At 38.4% G+C, this 17546-nt stretch overlaps 1 protein-coding gene across 1 annotated transcript; it reads left to right on the top strand.

The window, feature by feature from the left end:
- The first annotated feature begins 64 nt into the window (after positions 1–64).
- Positions 65–17440, top strand: LOC144656206 (WD repeat-containing protein 41-like). The gene is made up of 16 exons (XM_078516450.1): positions 65–205; positions 4508–4623; positions 5229–5277; positions 6162–6302; positions 6587–6649; positions 9356–9467; positions 9720–9788; positions 9905–10015; positions 11019–11173; positions 11717–11771; positions 12831–12900; positions 13387–13457; positions 15451–15508; positions 15588–15669; positions 16045–16113; positions 16437–17440. The coding sequence occupies exons 1-16, from the start codon at positions 131–133 to the stop codon at positions 16509–16511; spliced, it is 1371 nt and encodes a 456-aa protein (XP_078372576.1). The 5' UTR covers positions 65–130; the 3' UTR covers positions 16512–17440.
- The last annotated feature ends 106 nt before the right edge of the window (positions 17441–17546 follow it).

Raw genomic sequence — 17546 nt, forward strand, 5'->3', positions numbered from 1 at the left:
AAGTAAGAACCAATCAAAATGCGCGTAGAATTCAGGTTATTATATAAATCCCGATGGAGCACGTTGATAACGTAATCGACTAGTGAAAATCTCACTGAGTAAAGCTCATACGCTGTGTTTTGCGAAAGCGATGACATTTACATATTATCTTCGGAATATGAAAAGTGAATCCTTTCAAGATTTTTCCAAGGATACGAGCTACAAGGTAAGCTGTTTCTTATTACGAGACGGAGAGCGAAAGAGAAAATAAATTCGATTTTGCCGTCAAAGTAATTCTTTGTGTCAGTGCTTTTCTTCATTCAAACAACAACAACTAACGCGCGAGTCTCGAAGGACGAAAATCATTTTTTCACGGCCCTAACGTGGAAGAATGGGCCAACCATGAATGACAACAGCTCGATGGCACTAAAAACTAGCTGCCTGACGAAAGTTTTCGCGTTTTAAGCATTACACCAAAGTGTCTACGGCTCTGTTGTGATTTTGCCGCTCGGGAAAAATTTAATTCATCGGGCGCTTCATTCAACTACCGTTTTCAAAAATAAATGTTTATTTACATCAATTACAAATAAAATCGGACCACAAAAATACTTAAAACTAAGCATGGAACCGAATTTTTTTACTCTTTTAACCCTTGGAATCTGTCCGGCTGTTCGAGGTTGTTTTGTTTTAATTTTCGTTCACTCGGGAGTAAACATTTCAATTTTAATTCAGCAAAAAACTAACCTCAGAATCAACAGCAGCATTTGCTGTTTTCGTCATTTTTTTCCTTCGCTCTGTCACCGTATAAATTTAGTCAATTTATTAGTCACTTGACATAAACTGCTCCAGTCGTGTAAACTTGTACATGTGTAATTTATTGCTCGACCGCTAAGTTTTAATATGTTCTCACACTGCACACAATAAACACAGTTTTTTTTTCCCGCGGCCGGTTTTGATGCACAATTCCACCGCGACCGGTTTTGATCCGATTTTGATGCACAATTCCAATTCCCGTGTGCTCCATAACTCGATGGAGCACGCTAAACCATGAACCAATTGTTAATCGTCGCCTCATACTGTCCAAAACTTTCAAAATATCTCTGGGAAGAGAATCTTCGATGACAACAGTGGAAGTAGAATCCATTATGGCGGTAAATTTCTCATTGAATAAAACGAAAAGCTTCGAGAGAAGCGTTTTTTGTTGTTTGTCGCGTTGTTGATACCGGAAGACAAAAGAAGACCGAGTGATGTTGAAAATAGAAAACAGAGTTGCTCAAACAACCTTCAACAATGTGTTGCTGATAGTGGCTCGATGAATAGCAGTAAAAAATTATGTTCCGCAGACGACCGGACAACAGAGGGAAACAAAAGGTACCGCTATCAATTGGGGAAAGACTTTTAGATGCTAATCAGCGCTAATCAGTGTCTGCAAAATCAGTGACTGCAATTCGATCTGCACCAACTATGATCTGCAGTATCTGTAGGCCCATTTGTCTGTACTGGGTATATTTTTATAAACTTGCGTATTTCATAGCTGAGTGTAGCCTGTAATCCTTTCACTTGCTCGCCTGGTTTGCTTTAGAATAAGTTTCAAGACTTGATCTGGTTTTGTAAAAACAGTCATAAGCTTAATTTTTTTGCGAATTCCCCCTAGATATCATTATATCCGAACTGACAACTGACAAAATAGAACACATCATTTGTTTGGCATAAAGAGAGTTTTATTTCACAGTAGTACAAAAACCGATAAAACCCTAAAGAAATAAAGCTCTCTGCCCACCATATGGGTGGAAGGGATGGGAAAGGAAATTGTACAAACAAACAAAGAACACGTTCCATTGAACTATTTCAGTATTGATTTCTGTTAGCCTACTGAGGGTACTATATGTAAATCATGTGCTGAACATGCAATGAGATCATATAGCCATTACACAGTGTTAATGAGTGACAAATGGCATTACAATCTGATAAATGATATGTGAATTAATAATTTTGAAGCGTCCTCCAAAATGAACAAATGCAAAACTGAAAAACGACTGCTGTTTTGTAGCATGTAGTCTATGCATACACATACACAGTGTACATAATGGCATACTAGAATCCTAACCCACTTAGTTGAGGACTGTTTTGATGGGTGAGGGGTAAATTGAAGATCGACCGGCTGGGCCATATATTATGTCTTGCAACCCACCCACCAACTTTCATAATTTGGACAAAACACATCACATGGTAAAAATTGGAAGATAGGTATCAGAAATAATAGTGGGTCGAGTATCCCTTCCAATTTGATGTCCATTTCCTGATTTTAGTAAAGATTGAAATAAATAACTATTCAAAGTGGCTATGAGCCACTAAACTCGGAAAATTTATTATGAAACAAGAATCAAAAACAACAAACTGACAAATAGAGATTTGCTCAAACAAATGATGTTTAACTTTCCACAATTCAATTCACTTCACTTAGTTTCATTGTCATCTAGCTGCTCATCGAGAGCAGGTCGAAAGGGCAAGTGATAGAGCTCCCATCGGTTGCAAATTGTTTTCTTTCTTTTTTTTTCCTTTTTGTTTTTTGAAGGTTAGGCAAAATAATAATATCATTAGAAAAAATAAGTTTTGGTCTATTTAAAGAAAACTGACATTAATACAATATTTCGGCTGGTAGTTAAGCATGCATGTACCGTATTTATTCGGCTATTAGCCGAAACCCTAGACTTTTAGTTTTTGGAACCAGTTATACTGACAAAAAATAAACCCAAATCACTCAGCTATAAGCCAAGACCCAATTTTTCCTTCAAGCTATAAAACAGTCCACGTGCAGCGAATCAACATAATTATCGTTAAATCACAACTATGTAATTGAAAAACAACAAATCACTGAAAAAGAATGAATTTATTAATGGAACCGTACACAAGCGTGACAAAACATTCACCTGAGTTCAGAATCCCATCTCAAACAATTACGCATTCTCCTGAAGAATTAAGCAGTTATCGATCATCATGCCAAAAGCTACTGGTTTTCTAACAACGAAACCTTCAAGTTGAAAGTTGTTGCCGAGGTAGAGACAGTCCAGAACAACTGCAAAATCGCCAGAGAATACGGGATGATTCCTGATGATTCAGTGAATATTCAGTCCGTCGCAATTCGCCAGCGAAAAGATCAAGCAGATCAAGCGGGTGAACTTTAAATGTCATCAAAACGAAACATGTGCTGTTACCAGTATTTGTCGAGTATCCTCAATCCAATCAAACTCTTCTGAAGTGGTTTCTTTTAGCAGAGAAGTCGTGGCATTTTAAGTTTTCGCTTTTGAACAAAAATATTACATGCAGCCGATTTCTGTCAGATCGTGTTACAATGTTTACCAACGAACGACCGCTTCTGATTGGCCAGTTTCTGGTGTCGCGACAACAAGTCAAATAGATCGATTCCTTCTTGACCCTTCTTGTCTTGAAAAGTCACGTTAGCAGTGATTCTGCAAATTAACTAAACTTAAAGAAAGGAACAGAAGGAAAGGAACAGAAACAGTCTCAGGCAGAAATAATTATTTTAGAAGAGATTGCGAGGAAATTGTTTACGACATGCGGGATTTCGAATGCCCTCGTCAGTTCAAAAGACGATCACATACGCCGAGAAAACAAATAATATTCCAGTGCGAGCTAACGGAGGACGAGTTCCAGCCTAAATTGCGAAGAAAAGACGAATAAAAACTTCATTCCTAACGTTGCTTCATTAAACCAAATGGATTTTAAGGAGCCGCCACTAAAATAAAAGGTAATGACCAAGAATAAATACAAACGCTTGTTAATTTTCGTTTGTTGATGACCGCTCGGCTTATAGATGAATATTTCATTCAAATTGAACTCTTTTCTAGTACCATCTAATTTTTTTTCGGAAATACTCGGCGATAAATCGAACCCCTAATTTTGTTGAGTTTTAACCAGTTCTCAGTAAGATTTGGTGAAAATATATTGTCTTTGTGTACTTCATATATGCGCATGCGTTCAGCACAAAATTCCGTGTGCTTGGCTCTACGCCTGGAAGAATGCATACCACAAGGAGAACATTGGGTTTTCAGAAACAAATATATAGGCTTTGTGTACTTCAAAAAAAGTAACACAGATAAAGTCGCATTTTAGCCAACCCCCTACCCGCTTCACAAGATTAATTGATTAATTCAATTTGATATTAATTAATTAATTCAATTAAAATGTTTACAGGAATCGATGGCAGGAGGGAAGGAGGGAAGGAGTGAAATCGGCCCGCTCACCAAAACTCAGAATTTTCCGAGTTAAAAATGCACCCAAGTGCATTGTTGAGTTATAGAAGCATGCAGGAAATTTTTATAAACACACATGAGGCGGCCTGCAGCCAAGTGCTTGTCACACACCCAGAAGTTTGCTCGCATAAAATTGGCCTGGGGAGGGGGGATGTCCAGTTCCTTGTTGTTTTACTAAGAATGTAAGACTCTTGAACCCCCTTCCATCCCCCTCCCCTACAGTCCCTGATTATAGCTTTCCTTGCTGTCTGTAGGAAGACACTGTACCGGAAATTGAAGATGATCAACCAAGAAATCCATTTACAGAGCTGAGACTTCTCTCCTCACACACAGACATTGTGCATCTGTTAACCATCATTGATGACAGGAGGTAAATACCTTAGATCGATGTCAAATAAATGCTTGCTTTTATCCTAGCTTTCCTCTGAGAGAATAGGGCCATGTCAAAATAAATAAATTAATAAACAATCAATTATAAACACCCCAAAATATATGTTCAAGTCAGTAAATTTTCATTATTATTATAATTATGGCTGAAACCGTGTGTGGGCAGGATGAAGGATGAATCCTGTGTTCTGATTGGCTATCCGAGGGGGCAAGATGAGCCCATCTATCCTGCTCTGGATTTCCCGCATCTGTCCCGAAACAAGAGGTTCTCTCTAGGGGCTTCAGCTCACCCCCCTCACTCCAACAATCTTTTAAAAAAAAACAATAAGTTTACTCGATTAAAACAATAATTGTTTTACTGCTCTCATTGATATGTGATAATTAATAAAAACTTTCGCCAGTGAGCATTGTGTTTACACGGTTGATTGATTTCTTCCTTAAGGACATGCAATATGGCAGCTGTTCGTAGGGCGAGGTTTATTGGTTTATATTATTGTTGTCGCTCTGCAAATCTTTGGAAACTTTTTGAAAATTTATTTTTTTTTTACTTAACGGATGCTAAACTGATGACTTTTTATTAATCCTTAGGTTTGCATCAGCATCTGATGACAATCTTGCAGTCATTTGGGATACCAAGGTTTCCACTCTACTTTACTATTTGTTTTGCATTTTAGTGACACACTAAGGGGGGTGCCAAGAGCTGTGCTTCTTTAATTGATAGAAACACATAACAAGCACAATTTTATCCATTTTCTATCAAGTTATAGAAACTTGTGAACGTATGGGAGATATCTCAAGTCAGAAAAGTTGTTGACACACGCCTGTGGCTGGTGTTCTGCTGACATTTTCATCCTTCCAAACTTGTCTTCCCCTCATGTTTCTCAGCTAACTCAAATGCAAAAACTATTATAAACTATTATAAAATTGCTACCACCCTGTTTGCACCAAACCCTTCAATTATTGCATATAAATTACATTCAGATGAGGGAGCAGGGATGGATCCAGGATTTTTTTAGGATGGAGAATGGTACAACTGTCTACTAAGGAATGGTACAACTGTCTGGTGGCAAAAACAAATTTTACTGGCAAAAAGGAATATCAAGCGGCAGGTCGATCATCTCAGGGGGGGATGCACAACCCCTACAACCTCCCCCTTGATCCGCCCCTGGAAAAAGTTTTTCCTCTGCGGATCATTTTATTTTGTGCAAGAACCTTTGAAATTGACCAATTACTAACAAAAGAATATCATAATGTATGGGAAAATCTCATTTGCATTTACTATCAACACACTTAATTAATATACACGACTACAAAAACTAGTTTCGTCAGAAGACCTCAAAACTAGTTTTTGTAGTCGTGTATATTAATTAAGTGTGTTGATAGTAAATACAAATGAAATTTTCCCATATCATAATGATGTTCAGTCACTGTAATACTTTCTTGGCTTCAGCGAACAGAATCTCACAAAGGTAACTAAGAAAGTACAGCTTTAACTATTCATTCAATTTTTTCTTTTTACAGACTGGAAAACGTCTAAGTGTTCTCAGAGGTCACTCGCGACCCATTAAATGCATGCTTCTATTGCACCAGAGACAGGAATATCAGAATGAAGACATAGCCACCACTGTCCTGCTGACTGGATCCTCAGACAGAACCATATTAGTATCCTTGCATCAATTCCTTGCAGTTTCTGTGTTTGGCAAATTTGTAGCTCTATGTAGGTGTTTCAGCAGGGCACATTGATTTTGCAAGTGCTTTATTTTATGTCGCACCAATTCCAAATGAAATCAAGATATCAGTAAAAATGTCTTACAAATTACAGTTACATGAAGCTACCTGACGTACTGTACTAAATGTTATTTAAATTAGTTAACAAGTGGTCAAGACCAGATCTTACGCCCTTTTCTTTCCTTAACCCTCTCTGTTTTTGTGGTGGTTTTTAAAAGGTTTGGGATGTGGATGATGGTCAATGTCTTCACACAATCACAGAACATGGAGGCTCTGTGAAGGTCTGCATGCACTTTTATCATAATTAGACAGTTCTTTTATTGATAATAAAATTAATACACTATACGTAATTGAAATTAATTTAATATAAAATTTTACGTATGGACTGCATTGAGACAATGTGACCTACCTTGCTGAGCATAATCTTGGTTTCTGCAGCATAATTTAAGTGATTATGGGAGTATTTTTATTAATCTTACTACTATCCCCTGGATGGGATGCTAATCAATCGCAGAGTTTAAAGCCCAGCATTAAGTTTGATGAAACCAATTGATATACAGTCCAACCTCTATTAAGTGGCCACCCTCGGGACTTTGAAAAGTGAAAGTGGCCGCTTAATAGAAGTTGGCCGCTTAAGGTATCAGCCACCGTTAAAAGGTGCAGTTTTTCTAAATTTGAGATTTTGTGATGTTCAGATAAAGCTCTTCAAGGGCGTTCTTTTACAAAAAAGTTCACAAAAAAATCTTATTTCTGCGCGAAGTTATTGCGCGATAAAGTTTTTGCAAGGTTAATTATGTTAATTGCCCGTTGAGATGTCCTGTCAACGCGTCACGAAATCCCAGATCCATTGTTCACGCAAGAACATATTTGCAAGAACAAGCGGTAAAGCGCCGAATGCGGGCAGTCGATTTCCGCGCCAACAAATGAAAGCCGATCGTAAATTCATGTTGAAGAACCGGTTGAAGATCAAGAAAGTGGTCACACTGAATAGAAGACGCGCTACTGTTCAATGGAAACAGACACGCATACCGGTAAATATTGAAATAAAACGACAGTGACGGTGGATACGGCCTGCCTTGTGAAACATTTAGGGTTTACAATCGACGATGTTTGTTGTCTGAAAATATGTAAGCCTTAAATCAAATTTATTCTTACCCAGCTAGAACTACTAGTCTCATTTCGGCAAGCCTGTTTTCTTTTGTGTTGACCGAACGTTATTTCGAGGCTTCACCTTCACTTTCAGCAGCAATCGCCGTTTGTTAGCGGCTTTGTCGCGCTTTCGATGAATCAGCACACAACCAAACTCGAAGCATGTCAAATTATATAACATAAATGCGGCTCCGTATGTGGAGCGAAAATTTTGAATTTTCTATAAACTGTATAAACCTCGATTTGTATCCGGTCAGAAGATAAAAATATATCGCCACGTTCCGCGTAAATGTTTTGCCTGTTGAATGTAACCTGTCAAGCATCTATTGTTAGAGAAGGATGACCCTTCCTGGTAAGCATCAACCTTGACGTTCCAGGCGTTATAATCCCATTATGGGTAAGACTCCGCAAAAAATATATTTCGCTTTTTTCTCGGAAAGAAAATTTCGACAAGTTGAACGTACGTTTTTAACTCCAAGTCGGCAGCCCCTGAACCGATTTGGCTGAAATTTGGCCAGCTTATTGCCAGATAGTTTTTCTCCAAAACCGTGTCTGCGATTTTTGTTTTCTTTTCTCGTTTTCGAATAATTTATATTTTTGCACAGGAAGTGGCGATGATTCGTCTCCCCTAACTTCATCTGCGCATTACAAAAGAACAAACGCACTTGTCAAAAATCTGAGACACGGTTTTTTAGAGAAAGGTGTTAATAGGCAAACGCGATGTTTATCGTTTTCTTCCGCTTATTTTGGGCGGGCCTGGAGCTTGATTTACACAGACATATACTTTCGCAAAAACGTCTCAATTTTGCGTTTATTTTAAGTTTTCGTCATTTTTAAAGGAATAATTCATAATCTGGAACTATTAAGCTTTCAGAAAATGTGTGGTTTGTAGGGGTTTGTATTAAAAACAAAAGCGCTGGAGCGATCCGGGCGCGGACGGTCCTGAAGGGTGGCTGATACCTTAATAGAGGTACAATAAAAATTGGATAGCAATGGCAGTAAACATGTTTTTATTGACTTTATATAGCAAAATGCTTTTAAAAAGTGAACATATATGATGGAAGATAAATCCAAAATTCATTGTAACAAATCATCAAGTGCATTTCCAGCCCATGCATAGTTCTAGCCCTTACACAGAGGGCACGTGGTTGAAATGTACAGATCAGACTATGTTCGGGTTGATATGTACAAAAAAATATGCAAAACATCGTTGACAAGTTTCTTATGCCTTTTTGCATTAACAGTTAGAATGTGAAAAAATTTAGCCGTCAAGATATTTGACGGACAATTTATTTATTTGTCACCATTTCGCTTGGAAAGATAATTTGCTACCCGCTTAATGGAGGTACAAAACCATATAAATAATACACTTGCAACAGCAAAAATATGGCCGCGGCCGCTTAATAGAGGTATTAAATACAGCAGTTTAGTGACAAATATAGTATATCTGCTGGTCGGCGGAGTTGCAATGAGAAGTTTACAGATGATGGACCGACCGACCAATGAGTGCCATTGGGCCAGCTACTAAACTCCTGAATCTGAAATTCAGTCGTAAAAAGGCACTGCATGTGTGAGTAAAATTTGTCTTGCACAACGGCAATATGCAGTGACCCTGGCCAGAGCATGAACCCAGACTGCCAATTTCCATTTCTGACATTTTATCTGTATTTAGAGGTTGGTCACAGGACGTCCAGCTACGAATGGCACTATGATTCTTGACTAGTTTTGTACCGTGGAGTAAAATACTTAATCATTATGTCTTTTATTTGTTTGTTTGTTTGATTTATTTTTGTGTTTGTTTATTTATTTGTTGTTTTGTTTGTGTTTTTGTCATACAGTGTTTGGTTAAAATGAAAGAGCACAAGATTTTCTTCTCTGGTGGTCAGGACCTGTGTGTTTGGAACGAGAAAGGAGAGATGCTTGACAAAATGGCAAGAAATAGTGAACACTGTATGTGTATAATTGTTTAAGATTGATTTCTGAAGTTTAGCCGGTCTGCATTTTTTTTCTAACTGTTAAAAACCAAAATGCTGGTTTAAATGTGTTTTACATGTTACTGTTATTGTTAGTAGTAGCTTTAAGCAGAGCAATCCAAAAAGATTTTGTATTCGTTCCTGATACTTATGAGTTTATTATCAGGATACTGGTAAAGTGAGTGAATTGAGAATGGTTATTTAATTATTAATTCGTCTTCAATTTCAGCAGATATCCATTCTTTGCTGCCAATAAAAAATAACAGAATAGTGGCTGCCTCCAATAAATCGTCCCTTGGTAAGTTTGAGTTTCTTTTAAGCAGGAACAAAATAAAGTTCTATTATATTTGTAATAAAATAATTATAATATAACTGTACTTTTATTATTGTTTATAATATTGATTGTTTTTACAGTGGTGTACTCTGTGGTGAGACCTGCAGATGATTCAGAAAACCTAAAAATAGTGGCATTCAAAAACCTTTCACCACACAGAGCATCTATTAGATGCCTGGTCAGTGTAGCAGGTTTGTCTAACTAGTCTGAGTGGTTTATTTAATAATAATTAAAAGTAATTACTGAAGAACCTTTTAGATGTCCGGAGCACGCATTAAGGGGCCACAAACATGTTTCCAAGTGGCAAACTTAACAACCAATGGGCATTAAGGTCAGATCCCCTTCCCCCTTCTTAACATCCACGTGGAATTTCACTGATGCGTAAGCTTACTAGTTACTCTAAAGCCACTAAGTTTAATGTTGTGAAAAACGACTGACTTTGTTCAACAATATTCAGGTCAAAGCTGAAAACGTTTTGTACATTAACTACTGAACTATTAATTTTCTGTTTTTGTGATGATCTCAACTAAAGTTATTTTAAATTTATTTTCAATTTTCTTTAAAAAAATCATTTTGCCCAAAGTATCCCACATAAACGTTCAAAACCTGTCTTCTCCTGAATCCTCCCCCCCCCACCCCCCCCCCCCCGCCTAAAAAAAAAAAAAAAAACAAGTCTAGTGGATGTTACATGCAGGGCAAAGTTAGGAAAAAGTCAATGGCCCCTAAAGCTGGAGTTACTATTGGCACACATACACTTGCCTGTCCAAACTTGTCACATAAATTGACATCCATATATCCAAAAAAGCATGCTTAGCATGGTTCAGTTTTTTGGTGTATGATATTTACTGAGCTGTGTAAGAAGAAAAAACACCACAGGGTTAGATGCAGCTCACTGGCTGGGCACGAAGTAGTAAAACATCTCAAATTTTGTGCCCAATTAGAGACTGGAATACCAAATGATTTCTGAACTCAGTAGTCTGATGGTGATAACTTCCCAGGGCAGTAACTCTTGTAAACTGTCATCATGCTGATTGTGCTAAGTATAATTACTTTGTGTTATCCTGACTAACCTCCCCTTAGTTTCCAAGCTATGAGCTATAGCTAGCAAGCAACCTTGACCAGTCAAGCACAATTTAATGCTTTAGTTATGGTGTACATGTATAACAAAGTAATTTTTATTTCTCTCTACTCTAGACAGTATGTTCGCTTCTGCATCGTTAGATGGAGTCATTGTTCTTTGGAGCTCTCATAGCTTACTTTACACGCGTCAGTTTAACTTTGTAAAGAACTATGAAGGGCCAAATCACACTTATCCTGCTAGTACACAGCATGTGTTTACTGTAGATCAGGTATGATATTAAATATGTAATTAATGTATAAACTTCTTTCTGTGAAGTAACCAGTTATAAATAGTGCAACCTCGTTCCCAGGGTCTCTCTCGTCCAGGGAATTATTTTTGTTCACTACAGTCACTCTCTCCTCTCCAGAGGCTCCTTCAGTTGAGGGGAAAATGCCAAAAAAAAAAAACACAAAAATTTTAAAAAAGGGAAAGGGCAAAAAAGTTGCAGTGCCCCCCGCATGCTTTCATTTCTCTCTAACCAGGCTCTGTGCACTTACTTTTAAACTGTCTTTATTTCTCCCCATTTCCCAGCCCGTACGAAAAAATAAAGAGGCCTCTACAGAGGAGAGAGCTATAGTTGACCGGTAATTTCTCAATACCCAGCAGTAATGTGCAGATGTGTTGTTTGTTTGGTTACAAGCCGGCAATTCAGGTTAACGTCTAGTGGCTAATAAAATGGTGCAAAATGCTTGACAGGGAACAACAACAAAAACAGTTGGTTAGCAGTACCTCATTAATTATAAGCTATTTAACTGTTTTATTCCGCCTACAGAGATATATTTTTGCTTCAATTGGTCATGGATTTTTCCTGTTTGATGTAATGTCAGGTACATCCTCATATTGAAAGTAATTAATTGCTTATTGGTATGTTTTATGGCAAGGAGACCCAAAAGTGTGACCACTTATTAAATTAATTCACACTCTTTCATGTAGTCATTATCCAATCAAAAGAGCAATAGATAAATTAAACGCTGGCATGCTTGTGAACTCTTTGGTGTAATTAATTATTAATTAATTTTGTTTCTTCTATTTTTCTCAGTACACTGTGTGCAATATATAATTACTGTAGCATGACATAGGCTGGCATAACACATGCAGAGAGCTAGATTAAAATTTTAATGATGTTGCTGATTGGTTTTAAGCCTTTGAAGTTTCTGAAAGAAGAAAAATGTTCCGACCAACGATTGTAAAAATTTATAAAGAAAGGTACAATTCTTGAATTTCAGTTGTTACGCTGTGTTTTTATAACTGCCCACTTGTTTAGCACGATCTGTTCACAGTCATTCACTACACAAGAATTTCTAAAATGAATATTACATGTTACTCCCAAAAGTAGAAATTAGACTTTGCAATGGTTATGTTGCAGTTAATTTTTTGATCTCAACTATTTTTTTGTTTTATTTTAACTATCTTACTAACCCTCTTCTAATACATCTGCTATTATCCCCCTCCCCTAACTACTATCTTTTTTTTTTCTTTTTCCTTTTAACTAAACTACACTGGATTTGAACTCTCAATCTCTGGATTTGCTGTCCAGCCCCTTATCCACTTTGCCACGTGGGAAATGTTGGGTGAACCAATATTTTTCAAATATATGACTCCAGCCCATACTGTAACCCTATTATTTACCTAGTATATAAAAAATCAACTAGTTAAAGAAAACACTAGCTCGTTAAAAATAAAAAAAATAACTGAGAACAAAAATTAACTGCAACAGTTACACAACCTTCCGGTGTTTACTCCCCCCCCCCCCCCCCAACGGTCTTGACACCAGTGGATTTTTAACTGTAGTTGTTCCAGTTGTTCTAGTACACGCTAGCCATTGCTGTTGTTGTTGCATTGTATAAAATAATTATGTCAGTTGGTGATGTTCCTTACTGTTATAGGAAACTGCCTTGCCAAAGTCACAAATGCACATCATGGGAAAATAATTCATTCTGTTCTACTATGTGATGGGTGAGATTTTTTGTTTGCTGTTTGTTTGTTTGTTTGTTCCTACGTCTGTTGTTTGCCTTAAAACTAGGCTTTGCTGCCAAGACACTTCACTATTAGACTTGACACGCACATAGAAACAATAATTATTTACAGAGGGTTAAATCCTTCAGGGCTGATTGTATGTTTCATTATTGCTGTTCCACCTGTAAAGATCATTATTGAACAAAATGCGCAGAATCTCATAACATGACGCCTCCTATATAGACATTTCACTTATATGTTGCAGTTATTATTAATAATACTTCATTGAAAATTGAATTACATGTACATGTGTTTGGTTAGAACTGTCTATATAATCTAAGAAGTCCTGCGAGTCCAAGTTTCCTTCCATTTTTTTCACTTAATGAGTATTGGTTAATGGTATTAATGTCAAAGTCATGTCATCCAATGCAATACAGTTTTTTTTTAAATGAATAAACAAATTATTTTCTCTGTTTCTTTTCATAGTTACATCCTGGCCACTTGCTCTGAAGATGGCTCTGTTAGAATTTGGGGTTTTCCAAATCCTCTTTTAGTCTGTAAGTGATTTACTCTTAAAACTTTGAACTAGTTAAATGGTAGGCAGCTCAGCAACCACGAGGAACTCAGTCGTGTTTTGAGTGCAGTTGTCTTGTAAGGGACGGTTCATTTTTTATGAGATAGGGGGGGCTGGTGGGATTTGAGGGGGGGGGGCATCCGAAAAAATTTGGCTTTAAAGGGGGGGCCAGCCAAAAAATATGGTCTGTAAGGGGGGGTCACTAAATATAATTGTACTTTTAAGTGTTGTAAAGAGGCTTCCATGAGGGGCGCAGGCGGGCACTGAGAAATCTAGGATTCCAGCCCCCCCCCCGGTTCGCTAAGCCGCGTGATTGCAGAACCAAAAGTCAACAGCCACGAAATCGAACGGAGAAAAAGAAGGGAAACGTCACACGGGGAGTGTTCCGGAACACCTGTTCCTGACGAGCTAAAAAAAAGAAGACGAGCGAGCACAATGAGCGGGGCGACAAATAAGCCAAGAACCGGCGCCGTGCGAGAGCCGCCCCGGCCCAGGCTTCACGCGCAAGACACAGGCCCGAATGACCCACCAGTGAGGAAGACAGCGGAGACGGGGCGCCGCCCGCCAGCCGGAAAGGGGAGAAAACTCGGAGGAGGGGCGCCCGCAGAAGCGGATAACGAGTGCGCCCGCCAGCGAGGAAAGGGCCGAGGGGCGACGCCCGCCAGCAAGCGGCGAGAGGGGCCGCCCGAGCCAATTAGCGAGAGGCGCGCCGCCCGCCAGCGAGGAGAGCGGAGATGAGGCGCGCCGCCCGCCGCCAAAGAGCGGGGCCCGCCAGGGACGGAGGCGCGGCAAAAAAGAACTGCAAAGCGGGGGACTCGCCCAAAACGGCCAAAAGGATAAAATGGGCCAGCGTCCCCCCGGGCGCCAAAGAAACGGGCCCGCGAAGCCCGCCGCCCCTAGAGGCAGGACGCCGCTTGCGTCCCCTCATGGTAAGAGTAAAAAAAATCTGCCAGAATGCCCAAAATGACATTCCTGAGGTTCTCAAAATTCAATTTTTCCCGGGGGAGCTTGCCCCCGAACCCCCCTACTTTATTATGTACCAAATGCCATTAATTCAACCCAACAGCTTATTGGTAATTACAAGTGCAGACAACCCATACTAAAAGACGACATCCACAATAAACAGTTGAGGCAATGCCAGCTATTTGGGATGTGTTTTTTGTACACTGATGAATTCTTTATTCAGAAAGCTCGATATATTTTAATTTCACTTGATTATTGGTTTTTTTTTGGGGGGGGGGGTGGGGGGTCATCGAAAAAAAAATTGATTTCGAGGGGGGTCAGGCAAAAATTTTCGATGAAGAAGGGGGGCCATTATATATAACAGTGACTATCTATCAAATCCCACCAGCCCCCCCTACCCCATAAAAAATGAACGGTCCCTAACATAACTGAATTATATTTTTAAGCGGTACTGCTAGTACAAAAACACCTACTCAGATTTCATTTGAACATTCTTTTACCAAACAACTGATTAGTTCTACATGTACACTATTTATGTGTTCAACAAATGGCTTTATGCATTTTGTGTTAAAGCGAATCACAATTAAGTGTCAACAGTACAGCAACTGTATGTACATTGAAATGTGATACTTTTCCCGTAAAATGCTGAAAAATAGAATGTGAAATTACCAGTAATGTTTGCGAGGAATGATAATAATACACGTAAAGGTATGCACTTAACGCAATCAACAATTAATCTAAAAAAGAAAACTTACAAATTGCAGAGACATAGCTTTTAAAATACGTATGCTATGCACGAGCACTTGCCAAATAATGTCAAGAAAAACACTTTTCCCCTTTTCTCCCACCAACCCACTCACCGATTTTACTGTCATAACTGGGGAAGAAATGACCAAACATTATTTTGTACTAAACACGATTGCTGTTTCGGCAGAGATTCGTCTACTTTCAGCCAGTCTTTTTAATTTTGTCTTAAGGTTTACGACTCTTTGTTAACTGTATTCTCTCAACAGGTGATGGGTCTGAGTTAAAACCCTTCACTTTGCAAGTTGAAAGATTTCTTGGTAAAAGGTAAATATAAAGCCTATGTTTACCCGTTCTCATATCTTCTCGTCTCTTTCGTCTTGTCATATATTTTCTTTTCTTTCAGTATTTCAGAAATTCAAACTTCAAAAACACCAATGATTCCAGCTCTTCTCGGGGAGTGTCTTGCTCACACTGGTGCTATTAATGTAAGTAAAGCAATATTAATTTGGAATCTTATGGACGTAAGAGGTTAAACATTTAGAAATAAGAAAATTAAAACCGTTGATAATAATTAGGTTACAGGGTCAGTTACGTCGAATGCTGCACTTAAACCTTGTTTTGCTAAGTTTAACCAAAATGACTGGTAAATCTAGGATGCTCTACACTAATAGTTAGATCACCTATTACCCCAAATTAAGTATTCCCAAACACTATTGTATACGTGAGTTTTGTACCAAACCCTACCACCCAATTGGTACTAGTGCCGTTCACCTGAATTAAGGCCACACTAGCTAGACACAGCTCCTTGCCCAAACACAATGACGTTAAATCATTGACTTTTTCTTCCTTTTGTTTTCAAGATGGCAGTTAATCTCGGTGAGGAGGGTTTTGCTTCATGTGGATGTGATGGCCTTGTTGTCTTGTGGAAGGTATGTAATATGTTCTCTTTACCAACCCCACCCACCCCCCCCCCCCCCAACCCCTACCTCTCTGCCCAGTCTGTACGCGAGTCAGCAATCGACCATTGTCTAGTGGTATATACTCAGGAACATGATAGTTGGCGATCTGTTTTGATTTCTACTTGAAAAGCAGATACACTCCTCACAACAGGATGTGCCTCATTTAAGTATGTCACATGATTATAGCAGCTGTCTAAATTTTCAGTGTAACGTCCCTTTTATTTTCCTTTTTTTAGCATTTTTTCTTGATATTTTTGTTGTTAATTTACAAGGTCGGGATGTCTATTTTGTAGGACGGTACATTGGAGAAGAAGAGAAGAAATGAAATGGTTCGAGACATATTGTTGTCAATGGAGAACGCATCATGAAGAATGCTCGGCATTTACATCATGATGATGAAAGTACAGGGTGAAACCAATAATGACATGCACTTCAAAAGCGTTTGGAACACGAAGGGAAATAGTACAATTCTTGTAAAAAAAATGTTTTTGTCGTTTTTGTTCCAGCAAAATAACTGCGATTTTATCTCCATGTCGCTTATTCCTTTATAGGGACTCTAAAGCTTTTCAAGAAAATTATTATCGAGAGGTAACAAATAATTAAACAATTCCAGAAATTGAGAATAATATTTAGCGAATTAAAAAATAACGCATTTATATTTTTTATAGTAATATTAAATAGTGGAAAGTCGCCGACGATAAACTGTTTCTTGGCTGTGAAGGATTGCTCAATATAGGGCAGAAAAACTAAAGTCTGTTTTTTTACAGTAAATGCCATATCAAGTTCTTGTAATAATTATAGTTATTCTTATCATCAAAGTCTCCTATAGAAGCATTGTTGTTCGATCTGGGTGAACTTTCCTGCTCGTAAAACAAAAATTGTCCAAAGGCATTCCAAGTTCTAGGAGTCTTGGCAACAGTTCAAGCTTTGAACCACGAAATGGTAACTTCATGTTTGCCTTTTCAACACCACATGTATACACAGGTTACTGACCAATCGTGACGTGGAGATGGCTGCATGATAGCCGAGTTTGTTTTCTGTGTTTATGGGTAGCGACGTAATCGACGCCCATAATCACGCAAACAAAGAACGAGGCAAATATCCAGCCATCTTAACTGAACAAGTTTGGTCAATAAAGGGTTTATTACCTGGCCTGAAGAACACCACCATAATATTGTGCTACACAGCGGGCATAATAGTCCCATCGTCCCGATCTTTCAGCCAATCACAGCGCAGTATTGGTTTTATCCTGACCGTTAGTGGCACTAGCCATATAATAAAGCTTTTTTGTAATTTGGCTGGCTAGAAATCTTTGATACTGTTGATTTGACTGTACTGTTTGAAAACATCAGTCTTGAAATTCCCTCAGCTCCCATCAAACCCCAGACGTCAAAATTACCCAC

This window comes from Oculina patagonica, chromosome 1, assembly GCF_052425735.1.
Source record: "Oculina patagonica isolate OP01 chromosome 1, crgOcupat, whole genome shotgun sequence".
NCBI classification, from domain to species: Eukaryota; Metazoa; Cnidaria; class Anthozoa; order Scleractinia; family Oculinidae; genus Oculina; species Oculina patagonica.

What these genes read in the sequence shown, in the direction of transcription:
- LOC144656206 (XM_078516450.1), top strand. Translation starts at nt 131, where the DNA reads ATGACATTTACATATTATCTTCGGAATATGAAAAGTGAATCCTTTCAA. An exon ending in ACCATCATTGATGACAGGAG is followed by an intron (nt 4,624 to 5,228) that starts GTAAATACCTTA and finishes ATTAATCCTTAG; the next exon opens with GTTTGCATCAGCATCTGATG. An exon ending in TCTGTTCTACTATGTGATGG is followed by an intron (nt 12,901 to 13,386) that starts GTGAGATTTTTT and finishes TTCTTTTCATAG; the next exon opens with TTACATCCTGGCCACTTGCT.